General features: G+C 36.7%; 1 protein-coding gene across 1 annotated transcript; it reads left to right on the top strand.

The window, feature by feature from the left end:
* Positions 1-6,682: 6,682 nt before the first annotated feature.
* On the top strand, positions 6,683-10,851 carry LOC105183682 (venom allergen 5). The gene is made up of 4 exons (XM_025300627.1): positions 6,683-6,830; positions 8,268-8,400; positions 8,589-8,666; positions 10,671-10,851. Exons 1-4 carry the CDS (start codon positions 6,683-6,685, stop codon positions 10,849-10,851), a joined length of 540 nt encoding a protein of 179 aa, XP_025156412.1.
* The last annotated feature ends 2,036 nt before the right edge of the window (positions 10,852-12,887 follow it).

Genomic DNA, 12,887 nt, shown 5'->3' with positions numbered 1-12,887 from the left:
AAACGTCGCGCGCGTCGTAGAGAAAATTGCTGTATATCACGCACTCCTTTTTATTCCCAAAGATATTCAAGTAGAGCATCCACGGAGTTGAACACACAAGAAAAAGTGATCTGGAAGAATCTCGAAGGATCGATTCTCACGATTCGATGCACGGAGTCAGGTGTGTTCGTGAATGGACTTCTGTCTTCCATTCATATCTTCCTTAGTGATCCGGATAACCACCCGCCCACCAAAGGCCCCATTTTTTGACATCCAATAGTCTTGGAAAAATGGGAAAGAGGGTGGAAAAAAAACGATGATTCTTAAGTAAAGTGCGCAACCCAACATCAAACCGTTTTTTCTTCAGGCTTTCTGTTCTGTTGACGCGTATAATGATAAGCCGAAGATTCTAGCCGAGGTATTGTGATTTTTCAATCGACGCAATAGTTCTTTAATTAAATTTTTCTCGACTTTCAGATTTATTAACACTTGAATTTAAATAAAAAGCTTACTCAAAGCAAAACGAACTATCCGCAAATAACAAGAAGGATGTCTTAATACTTCTCCAATTAACGATTAAAATTCAAATATAAAATATTTATCTAAACGTATTCATTTCTTTGTTGTAATGATAAATTTCAAAATGAATATGGCTAAATTTTAATAATCTGTTTTACTTTTTCAAATCATTCTATAATCACTATTCTATACATCTCTTATTAAATCGGCAATGTTTAACGTAAAATATAAATCTTCTCATATTTGAAGAAAGAATATATATCAGAATAGTTAGTGAATACAAAATCATAAATTTACATTTATTCCGTATCGTTTTCGAAATATTTGGTTATATGCATTATTTCTCAATTTATAATAATAATATGAATAATTTGTATTATAATTATTCTTATAATAATGATAGATGGATAAAGAACACAGAGAAATAAGAAGAAAAAGAAACTCTATGTATACCTCTATACTATATAAAACCCTAATTTTGAGCCGCTTTAGCTCGGAATTGTTCATTACAAAACTAAGCTCATTGACACTTTTAATCTACAGGTCATACACTATTATATAGCAGGTCTTGAAAAAATTTAGCTGAAAGTCATTTCCTATATGGATTCTGCGAGGTCTTTTCTGCTATTAATTGCATAATTTTTATTATTGACGTAATTTTACTTATATTTTTAGTACCTAAGAAACGTTTACATACGAAGGTCAAATTAATTTCATGTGCTCATTTATGTTTCCGACGGCAGTTAAGAAGATAATAAATGAAAAAAAACATATACAAGTCAGAAAAAGGCAATACGGTAAAGAACACATGCAAGTAATAAAAAAAGCAATACGGAAAAGCCAATAAAAATGATAATGACGTCGGATACATGGTATATAAATGAGAACTATTCTAGAAATTAGCAAGAAGTTACCAATAATATAGTTTAAAGAATAAAAGGTACTAAAAAAAATATATATATATATGTAGGATTCGCGCTTCTCCTCGACTCGCGCTGAGAAATGTAGTCGATCGCCGAGAGAGGGCCCCGCGGAAGCTAGCGCGTGGGGGCATTGGCTTATTGGCTAAAGGTTAGAGTAAGAGGCAGAGGAAGTCGTCCCTCGAGTTCAGACATACAAGAAGCTAACGTGTAACCTCATTCTTTGATTGTATCCTAATATACTATTCTATCGCTTCAAAAGGTTTATGCTTACTTCCCAACCTGTCGGGTATTCGTCAAATCCTACATATATACATATATTACGACAAAAATGTCCGGTTATTTGTTGTTTCTTATGGTAATCATAGCGGGTGCGTTTGTGAACACAATCGCGACAGATTATTGCAACTTAAAGTCATGCTTGGAGCACGGATTGACTCATACAATGTGCAAGTACCAAGTAAGTAGGAATATGTACTAATATAGTATCAGGTGTAGTAAAAAGAAATCCATTATTTTTGCATGAAATTGAAGGCTTTAATTACCATAGTTAGAATGATCCAATTTAGATCAAATATGCGCCGTTTTGTTCGATAACTTGTTGCCATTTTGAAGGTAATTTCATTATGCCTCTCTCATAGAAGCCCTCGTCCCTATTGGCAAAAAATTGAGACAGTCGATTTTCACAAGCCTCTCTTGAAGCGAATTTTTCACCAGCAAAATTGTTCGCCATGGACAGGAACAGACGGTAATCACTTGGTACCAGGTCCGGACTATAAGGTGGATGCATAAGAACCTCCCAACCAAGCTCCCGGAGCTTCTGGCGAGTCACTATCGATGTGTGTGACCTGGCGTTGTCCTGATGGAACACAATTCCTCTCCTATTGGTCAAAGCTGGCCGCTTCTGGGCGATTGCTTCCTTCAGACGGTCCAATTGTTGACAGTACAGTTCCGAGTTAAGAGTTTTGCCGTAGGGGAGCAGCTTATAGTAGATAATTCCCTGCCAATCCCACCAAACACACAGCAAAACCTTCCTGACCGTCAATCCTGGCTTGGCCACCGTTTCCGCCGGCTCACCGCGATTCGACCACGACCGTTTTCGCTTGACGTTGTCGTAAGTGATCCACTTTTCATCACCAGTGACCAACCGCTTCAGAAATGGGTCGATTTTGTTGCGATTCAGCAGCGATTCGCAGATGGAAATTCGGTCCATGAGGTTTTTTTGCGTTAACTCGTGTGGCACCCATACATCGAGCTTCTTTTTGTATCTAGCCTTATTCAAATGGTTCCAAACGGTTTTTTGTGCAATCTTTAGCTCTTGGGCAATCGAAACAGTGCTTACATGACGGTCGGACTCGACAATGTCCATGATTTTATCGATATTTTCGACAATTGGCCTTCCAGTGCGTGGTGCATCTTTGACATCGAAATTACCGGAACGGAATCGACGAAACCAAAATTGCGCGTGATTGGCTGTTACAGTATCAGGACCATAAACACTATTCACATTTTCAGCCGCCTAGCTTGCGTTTTCGCCTTTATCGAAGAAAATCTGTAAACTAAAGCGTATTTTCTCTTTGCTAGCGTCCATCTTTGACGCGCGCTCAAACAAAACTGAGTCAACTAATCACAAAACTGTCAGAAAAGTTTTTTTAGTACGAAATCTCATCTTTCTAACGCCATCTAGTGGAACCCGATTGGACTTATACAACGCGAGATACAGATAACTAAAGCCATCTATTGGAAAAATAATGGATTTCTTTTTACTACACCTGATATATATTTATAGTTGAACATATATACAAGGTATTTAAAAAAAAGGTTCAAATTTTATAGAGTAGATAATAACCATTATACTAAATAAAATTTGCTTAATAAATGTATATGAAAAATCAACTATTTTAAAGTTAGAAATATCTTTCGCTTTTAATAAGTTTAATAAAAAATATCTTACCATATTATTATTTTGATGTTAAAGGTGTTTCATCTGTCACGTCTTCTAATAAAGTAATAGTATGGTAAGATATTTATTCATTAAATTTATAAAACTAAAACCGAAAAATATTCTTAATTTTAAAAGCGTCGATTTTTCTACCTATGATTACTAACAAGTAAATCGTTGGAACTGTCCCTCACCGATTTGGATGGGCTTTGGATATGTTGTAGAACAGCAAAAAATAATCAGATCATACTTTTCTTTATTTGCATATCTCGACGTTTAGGGGTTGAAAACACTCCTCGAAAATAACGGATTTTTTTCATCTTTGGGAATATGTTCTAAACTATGAGATGTATGAAAAAATGATTTGATGAAAGTTTAATGGTATTTTATGCTCTATGTAATGGTATATTTAGATTTTCGAAAAATATCAAATTTTTTAATTTACCCCTCCCTCCTCCATTATAATTTTTGCCAATTTCAAAGTTTTTGTAAAGATAAAAATTAAAGAGCTTAAAAAGACAAATTCATCCATATATGATAATATTATATTTGACCGATTACATTTTTAGAAAAATGCATTTGAAATTTCGTATTATACCAGGTATGTAAATATGAAACCGGAATTTTTGTATAGAAAATACACGTTTATTGTATGAAAATGATAAAAAATATTTTATTCGAAGTATTGCCCATCGCTAGCTATACATTTTTCCCACCTGTCTGACAATTTGTGAATGCCACGCCAAAAAAACTGTTGCTCTTTTGAGGCAAACCAGTCATCGAGCCATTTTCGTACATTTTCGTAAGAAGTGAAGCGCTGCTCAATAAGTGCGTGTCTTATCGATGCAAATAAGTAGTAATTGGACGGAGCCAAGTCTGGTGAGTAAGCCGCATGCGAAAGTATTTCCCAACTAAACGCCTCAGTCGTTTCCTTGACCAGTTTTGCTGTGTGTGATAGTGCATTATCATGAAGCAAAATCACTTTGTGTTGCCTTTTTTGATATTCTGGTCGTTTTTCACGCAAAGCTTGATTCAAATCGATCATTTGTTGTCGGTAGCGTTCAGTATGAACGGTTTCGCCAGGTTTTAGCAGCTCATAATAAATCACACCCTTCTGATCCCACCAAACACAGAGCATTGTCTTCCGTCCATAGCGATTTGGCCTTGCAGTCGATGTCGATGGTTCGCCTGGAGTTACCTATGATCTTTTACGCTTAGGATTCTTAAAATATATCCACTTTTCATCGCCAGTCACAATTCGATGGAGGAATGACTTTCTTTTGTACCTGGCGAGCAGCATTTCGCAAGTGGTTTTTCGGTTTTCCTGCTGTCTTTCATTCAGTTCATGTGGAACCCATTTTCCTATCTTCTGGATCTTTCCCATGGCTTTCAAACGTATGGAGACGGCTTCTCGTGTCACATTTAATTGATCCGCGAGTTGTTGTTGCGTTTGAGCGTCGTCCTCATCCAACAATGCTTGCAATTCGCTGTCTTCAAACTTTTTCGGTGGTCTTCCACGTTCTTCGTTTCTCACGTCCAAATCGCCACGTTTGAATTTTTTAAACCACTCAAAGCACTGTGATTTACCAAGAGCATGCTCACCGTAAGCTTCGACAAGCATTCGATGCGATTCTGCAGCAGTTTTCTTCAAATGGTAACAGAAAATCAATGCTGTCCACAAATCGTAGCTTCCACGCACAAAATTCGACATATTCAACGCTATTACAAACTATGCTGTTGTATGAAACTTGTATTGTTGTAAGTTGAAAATCTTTGTCAGATGTCAACAAATGGAAATGGCGCCAATGACACGGTTTGACGGTAACTACACTGACAGCTACGGCCGTTTATGGGCAAATTCCGGTTTCATATTTACAGACCTGGTATATAATACGAAGTTACGTATTATATAAAATACGAAGTTTCGTATTATATATAATACGAAGTTTCAAATGCATTTTTCTAAAAATGTAATCGGTCAAATATAATATTATTACAATATATACAGGGTGTTATAAAAATCCGGGAAGAGCAGAATAACTCGAAAAATATGAGTCCTAGAAAAAATGCGAAGTACTGGGATTTTATGATCTTTTCCTGGCTATCTGACGGTGATCTTGGGTTTGACCTTGACAATAACCTTGAAGGTCATTTCAAGGTCAGATCAATTTTTTAAACGGGACCCTATATTTTTGACCCCAGAAATGAAAAGAGCGGAAAATTTTACGTTCGGATATGACCTTGAACACTGCCAAATTTGACCTCTGAAAGTCACATAAAGGTCTAAGCTTGTTTTAGGCTGAAAACGCGAATATCTTCGAAAATGCACCTGCTAGGGAGCAATGTTACGCATAAGAATAAGAATATAGAGGTCAACGAGGGACATTCAGCTGTGACCTTATCCTTATTCTCAAGGTCATGAGTTAAGATTATTATTAAGATCAAACTGGATTTTTTAGGACTGAAAATCCATACTTTTGACCTAAAAATGTCAAGATTGAAAAATTTCATGTTCGGATATGACGTTTCCAACTTTGACCTTGTACTTAAGGTTATGTGTCAGTCATATCAAGGTCAATTAATTTTTTTAGGCTGGAAACACATACTTTTACCCCCCCTCATAATGTGAAGAGTGAGATTTTACGTTACGTACGAGGTCACACTCCGATTGTTGGTCATTCCTCAATATCGGGCACCATTTTGGATCGGTCATCTTGAATTTGTAAAATCCAACGTCGGATTCGATTTCAGAAACGATTACAAAAACTCCTTAAACGAGATCCAATTTTATTTTTTTATTATTCTTAAATATCGGCCGCTATTTTGAATCGGCCATCTTGAATTTGCAAAACCGTTTATGACTATACACGTTGACCACTATGGTTCAGTTGATCGTTCTCATGCTTCGAAAAGATATATATTATTAAGCGTAGATGCGTTTATTAAGTATGTCCGATTTTATGCGGTAAAATCTTCGACGTTACGTGAATCAATTAGGTGCCTACGCGATTACTTCCAAGTTTATAGTCGACCAAAGACATTAGTCTCAGACCGGGCTACGTGTTTTATTTCGAACGAATTTGCGGATTTTATGAATGAGATGAATATTATTCATATAAAAGTAGCCACCGGGTCCCCTCAAGCGAACGGGCAAGTAGAACACGTAAATTAAATATTAGGACCCAGATTAGGAAAATTATACAATGGGAAAGATTGGCACAAATCTTTAAGTAAGGATGAATTTGCCATAAATAATACGTCAAATCGATCTACAGGTGAGATACCTAAGCGATTATTATTTGGCGTTCGACAACGCGGGTATATGGTGGACACATTTAAAGAATATATGGAAAACGACCACGAAACGGAACCAAGAGATTTAGAGAAAATACGATCGCAAGTGATCGGATTAGGAAAGTTCAAGAATATAATGAAAATTACGTTAATAAAAAGCGAAAGCGAGCCCAGCAGTATGAAATTCACGATTTAGTTATGTTAAGAAATTTTGAAAGCAGCCCAGGAAAATTAGCTCCGACATATAGAGGTCCCTATAGAGTTATAAAACGGTTACGGAATGATAGGTACGAGGGTAGTTTCAGAAGTACCCGACCTAACAAAGAAAACACAAAAAATTTGGGAAAAAATATCTTTATTTCTCTACATAGTCTCCTTTTAGCTCAATACACTTTTCCCAGCGATGTTCAATAGCTTCGATACCCTGTTTATACTGGGAATCATCGAGCTCCTCAAAATAGTCATCAACCGCAGACTCTACCTCTTCATTGTTGGCAAATCTTTTATCACCGAGCCATTTTCTCAAGTTTGGAAACAGAAAATAATACGAGGGGGCTAAATGTGGCGAATAGGGTGCGTGAGGAAGCAATTCGAACTTTAATTCATTGATTTTGGCCATCGCGATAACGGATGTGTGAACTGGTGCATCGTCTTGATGAAACAAAACTTTCTTTTTCGCCAAATGCAGCCGTTTTTTCTTGATTTCATCACTCAAACGCTGCAATAAGTTCGCATAATACTCGCCGTTGATTGTTTTTCCTTTTTGAAAATAATCAATGAAAATTATCCCACGCGCATTTCAATAAACTGACGCCATGACCTTGCCTGCAGATGGAACTGTCTTCGCCTTCTTTGGAGCCGATTCTCCCCTTTCAGTCCATTGTTTTGACTGTTCCTTCGTCTCAGGTATGAAGTGACGCACCCATGTTTCATCCATGATTATGAATTGACGCAAAAACTCAGCTTTATTGCTGCGAAACTTCGCCAAACACTCAATTGAAACATCCTCATGACGCTGTTTTGTTCCAATCGCGGCACCCATCTTGCGCACAGCTTTCTCATGTCCAAATTTTCGGTCAATATGCAATGTACAGCACTTTTTGAAATGTCTACCATGTCTGCTAACTCGCGCACTTTCAGTCGACGGTCATCCAATACCATTTTGTGGATTTTCTTCACCATTTCTGGCGTGGTCACCTCATTTGGTCGACCACCGCGATGTTCGTCTTGGCAGCTCGTACGGCCTCGTTTAAACTCTGTCACCCAATATTTTACTGTTGTAAACGAAGGAGCAGACTCCTCCAGAGTAGAATCTAGCTCCGCTTTGATATTGGTTGGACTGAGGCCTTTCAAATGAAAGTATTGTGTCACATAACGATGACCAATTTTTTCCATGTTTACAAATTCACTGAGAGCGTTCACTATTGATGGCTGCCAAACAAATACTAAACAACGTAGCGTCGTCAAACTTCAAACTTAAGCTTTATAAGGTTGGTACTTTCTACCATACTCATTCTTTTCAAACAACCGCCATCTATACGTCAGGTCAGGTACTTCTGGGACTACCCTAGTACCACAAATTATGCTTTATTTAAAAATAATAAATATTGTAGCAGAGGAATACGTTGGTCAGAACATAGCCCTAACGGGAAGTACAGGTAACAACTATTCAACAGTAAAAGTATTGGTTCAACAGTGGGAAGATGGAGTAAATTATTTCAACAAATCATCTGTTTCTCATCTGCCGTAAGTACTTCAAATATTAAATTTTACAGTTGCGCATATGTTGTACACACGTACTTACAAATATGCAAGCATAGTATAATATAAATAATTAGCTAGATTAATATTACATACCCGTGGATAAAATGGCTTGAAATGAGTTGAAAAGTCTTCTCTTTTTTAAATAATCACGTAAGATTATGAATTATTAGTAAGAAGATTGACGAACTGGTACACAAGATGCAATGGGATGATGCGATCGCACAAAAAATGACCAACTGCGCAATTATTTTTTAACAAGTTCACTGGTAATGACTCATATATAGGGTATCCCATTGTAAAGGATCCACTCAAATATCTCAGAATCTCACTGCGTTAAATCAAAAAATGTTTCAGACAATAGTTGTGTGGCTCGAAAGAAGACATAAGATAGCAATAGCATTTTGTTTATAGATGGCGCCACTTTCGAGATATTTTCTGATAATCAATGTTCTTAAAGGGAAACCCACTTTTTTAATATATCATCTTTTTCTACCAATTAATTTGAACAACTTTTGTCTGAAACATTTTTCTATTTGCTTAATATTTTTTGAGATATTTAAGGAAAACTTGGTAACTTTTTCAACATTTAACTTACGATATCTCACTAACTATTTGTCGAAAGAAAAAATAGTATTAGACTTTTTTATTTTATTTACTATCAAGAATATATTACTATAATAGTACCTTAACTTTTGTTAATTTAATAATTTTGAAATTTCCAAAGGTCGATAAGTTACCAAATAAATGTAACCAAGTTAAGTTACAGTTACAGATGGAAAAATGGAACGAAGTTAAGTTATAGTTACCAAAAAAAGTAACTGTAACTGTAACTTCGTTACAAGTAACGAGTTACTTCCTAACCTTGATTGTAACAATATATTATTGAGACTAAGTAGAGTAAAAAAATCTAATACCAGTTTTTCTTCCGACAAATAGCGAGATATCATGAATTAAATATTGAAAAAGTTATCAAAATTTTCCTTAAATATCTAAAAAAATATTAGGCAAATAAAAAATGTTTCAGACAAAAGTTGTTTAAATTAATTGGTAGAAAAAGACGGTGTAATAAAAAGTTGGAGTTTCCATTTAAGAAAAGTAATGATCTGTGAATATCTCAAAAGTAGTGTCATTTGTAAACAAAACAGTATAGTTCTTTTATGTCCCCCTTCAAATCAAATAACTTTTGTCCGAAACATTTTTATCGAAAATGCTTCGTTGAAGAATTATCGAGGTGCGTTTTTTAAAATGGGATACACTGTATCCCAGGGTGTTCTAAAAAGATATGTCAAAAATTTAAGGAGATATTCCTCACACCTGAAGGATGAAAAAATGTTATATGGACATAGGTGCGGAAATGCTTATTTAGGATTAATTATTGTAAACGACAATCGTTTAATTAGGCTTATTTACATTTGGTTTTAATGTGACTTTGAGTTAGTTACAATAAATATTGAAAATGTTCGCTATTCGCCTGAATACAAGCAGTGACACGTCGACGCATTGATTCACGGACACGTTCAAAAATACCGATCTCTGGTAAACTGTGCCTTATTTATAAATACCAATCAGAATAATATTGACTTTTAATGTTATGTACTTTATGCATGATGAAGTTCCTCCTCATTTCAGCCGTATTAGTCGTGATTTTCTCAATCAAACTTACGATGATCGATGAATAGGAAGAGGTGGACCTGCTTTGTGGCTTCCACGTTCCCCGGATCTCAATCCGATAAACTTTTATTTGTGAGGACATTTAAAGGCAATCGTACATGCTACAACAGTGCGTGATATTCAAGATCTTCGTGGCCGTATCATTGCAGGTTGCGAGATAATCCGCTGTACGCCAGGCATTTTTGAACGTGTCCGTGAATCAATGCGTCGACGTGTCACTGCTTGTATTCAGGCGAATGGCGAACATTTTCAACATTTATTGTAACTAACTCAAGGTCACAAAACCAAATGTGAATAAGCTTAATTAAACGATTGTCGTCTACAATAATTAATCCTAAATTTTTCCTTGTGTAAGTAATACAGCTAACAGTATTTTCAACATAACTCCTGAAATAAGCATTTCCGCAGCTACGTCCATATAACATTTTTTCATCCTTCAAGTATGAGGAATATCCCCTTAAATTTTTGACATATCTTTTTAGAACACCCTGTATATATATAATAAAAAGATATATTACAAGATATAATATAAAAATCAAAGCGTTTTTGTAACATTTTATGATAAAATAATTGATTTACAGGAAAAATATCACTAAAGTGGGTGATTACACTCAAATGGTATATGGTAATACGCGGAAAATCGGTTGTGGACAAATATTCTACAAACAGCCAAACGATAGCTATGGAGAAATACTATTTGGTTTGCAATTATGGCCCAGGTGGAAATATTCTGGTGCACCAGTATATATGATTAAGGAATAACCATGCAACTCAAATGATTCATAAACAATTTAAAAACTGTAATAAAATGTAAGACGAGTAGAAACATGTTACTACATATATTTCTCTTATGTTAAATAATTTGAGACATTTTACAATAAAATAAAAATATGAGCAGTTACATAAATATATCAATTTGTTGTAATAAAACAAAGAGAGAGGGAAAAAGAGAGAGAGAGAGAGAGAGAGAGAGAGAGAGAGAGAGAGAGAGAGGAGGAGGAAGAGAGAAAGAGAGCAAGAGAGAGAGAGAGAGAGAGAGAGAGAGAGAGAGAGGAGAGAGGAGGAAGAGAGAAAGAGAGCGAGAGAGAGAGAGAGAGAGAGAGAGAGACAAAGTTGTGGTGCAGTCTGTTAATTGAAAATCATAAGTACAAGTAATCGCGATTGTTACAACGGTACAATATTGCTAATCCAAATATCATTTTTTTTTTATAATGTCGATAACCTTCGTGGTCTTACATTGCGATGATTTTCTCAAAAGCGATGTGATATATGTATCGGCCATACATATGATATACCATTCCAAATGTTTATCGATCGATTTAATGTTCACGACCTATGCTTCGGAAACTTCTCCGATTTTACCGTTACACTAGTCGCATTTTCCTTCTCGTCTACAAACTATTCGCTCTCGCAGAGTAAGCCTCATCCCAGCTCGTCCTGAAATCCTGAGCAGGAACAACGGCGCACTTTTTAGATGTTCGTAACATATGGATAAATATCCCCACGAATATTTATCATGCGGTGCGACGCAGCGCAACGTTGTCACGTCTGAGAAAGAGAACTGCGAATTTAGGCGATCCATACACGAGAGAGTCAGCGGCGCCACGGGTGTGCTCGCGGCATCTCGGTAAACGCGAGAACATACTCGTCCTAACACACCTGAGTTGCCGAGAGAGATGCTTCAAAGAGAAAAAAGAGAAGAAAGAGACAAGAAAGAGCACAGGACTCACATCAGGACAGGAGGGAAGGTGGCGGGCGACCTATTAGGGTGACTCTAAACACTTTTTAAATCGCACGTTAGAGAAACGGTATATCGGACGAGTGTTAGACGTGCAACAATGACGCGGACAAACATCCGAATATACAGGCCCACCCGCGGCGTACTGCTACGCGAGGGACGTATAGCTATGCACGATGCTGTGTGCCGCACGGTAGCGCAGGTAATGTTTGGATGGACGTGCGTAAACGAGAAGCGCGAGGAGCAAAGATGAATGAACGGCAAAGGCGAAAGAATTTGTATTTGTTGACAGTGAGAACTCGGCAACTCGAAGCCGGTAGCCATTAGGGCCTAGACCGTTTAGAAAGTTACGGATGACGATATAGATGTTATTTACAATAGCCGAAATTGGCCATCATACAAAACGTAACTGTGTGAAACGTAATTTCGTAAATATACGATACCTGAATCATCCAATGATTATAAGAGCAAATCAAAATTTTTCACAAACAATGCATCTGAGATCTTTGCCACTTTCTTTGCTTAACCACACGCTGAGAAGCGTTTGTTTATTTTTTAATCCTGTAAATGTTTCATTTTGCTTTATTTATTTTACAATAATGGAACGCACGTGTTAACATAGTAACAGTTTGGTCTGCGATAATAGCTTACTAGTCGATTCGCATGAGCGATAACAGGAAAGTCAAAATTCGAGAAGGAAAATTTCAGACAAAATGATTTATTTATCTTGCAGGCGAGTACAAGTGGTTCTTTTCAAAAGAGCAGTTTTGTCGGCGTTTCCTTTTATGTCAAAATTCGATCTAATGATGAGAAGCCACTGTTGTAATCCGAGATTAAGGTGGGCCAGTGTAATCCGTGTGCGTTCAGGGAATCGTTTAGTCCCGGTTATAGAAGCAAAGTCACCCCCCAATAATATCGCCTGCAATAGGTCCGCTTGACAGCGAACAATTCAATAGGGATCGCGAATGGAAGAAAAGAGAAGGAAGGAGAGAAATTGTGAAGACGAAAATAAGAGCAGCAAAGAAATATCTGCGCACGAAGCGGCTGCCGTGAGCACCGA

Source organism: Harpegnathos saltator, unplaced genomic scaffold (assembly GCF_003227715.2).
Source record: "Harpegnathos saltator strain DR-91 unplaced genomic scaffold, Hsal_v8.6 scaffold38, whole genome shotgun sequence".
NCBI classification, from domain to species: domain Eukaryota; kingdom Metazoa; phylum Arthropoda; class Insecta; order Hymenoptera; family Formicidae; genus Harpegnathos; species Harpegnathos saltator.
This window is presented reverse-complemented; position numbering and strand designations above follow the sequence as displayed.

Coding starts and splice junctions, on each gene's coding strand:
- LOC105183682 (XM_025300627.1), top strand. CDS start 6,683: ATGGTGGACACATTTAAAGAATATATGGAAAACGACCACGAAACGGAA. Junction 8,401..8,588: donor TCATCTGTTTCTCATCTGCC/GTAAGTACTTCA, acceptor ATGAATTATTAG/TAAGAAGATTGACGAACTGG. Junction 8,667..10,670: donor ATGACCAACTGCGCAATTAT/TTTTTAACAAGT, acceptor ATTGATTTACAG/GAAAAATATCACTAAAGTGG.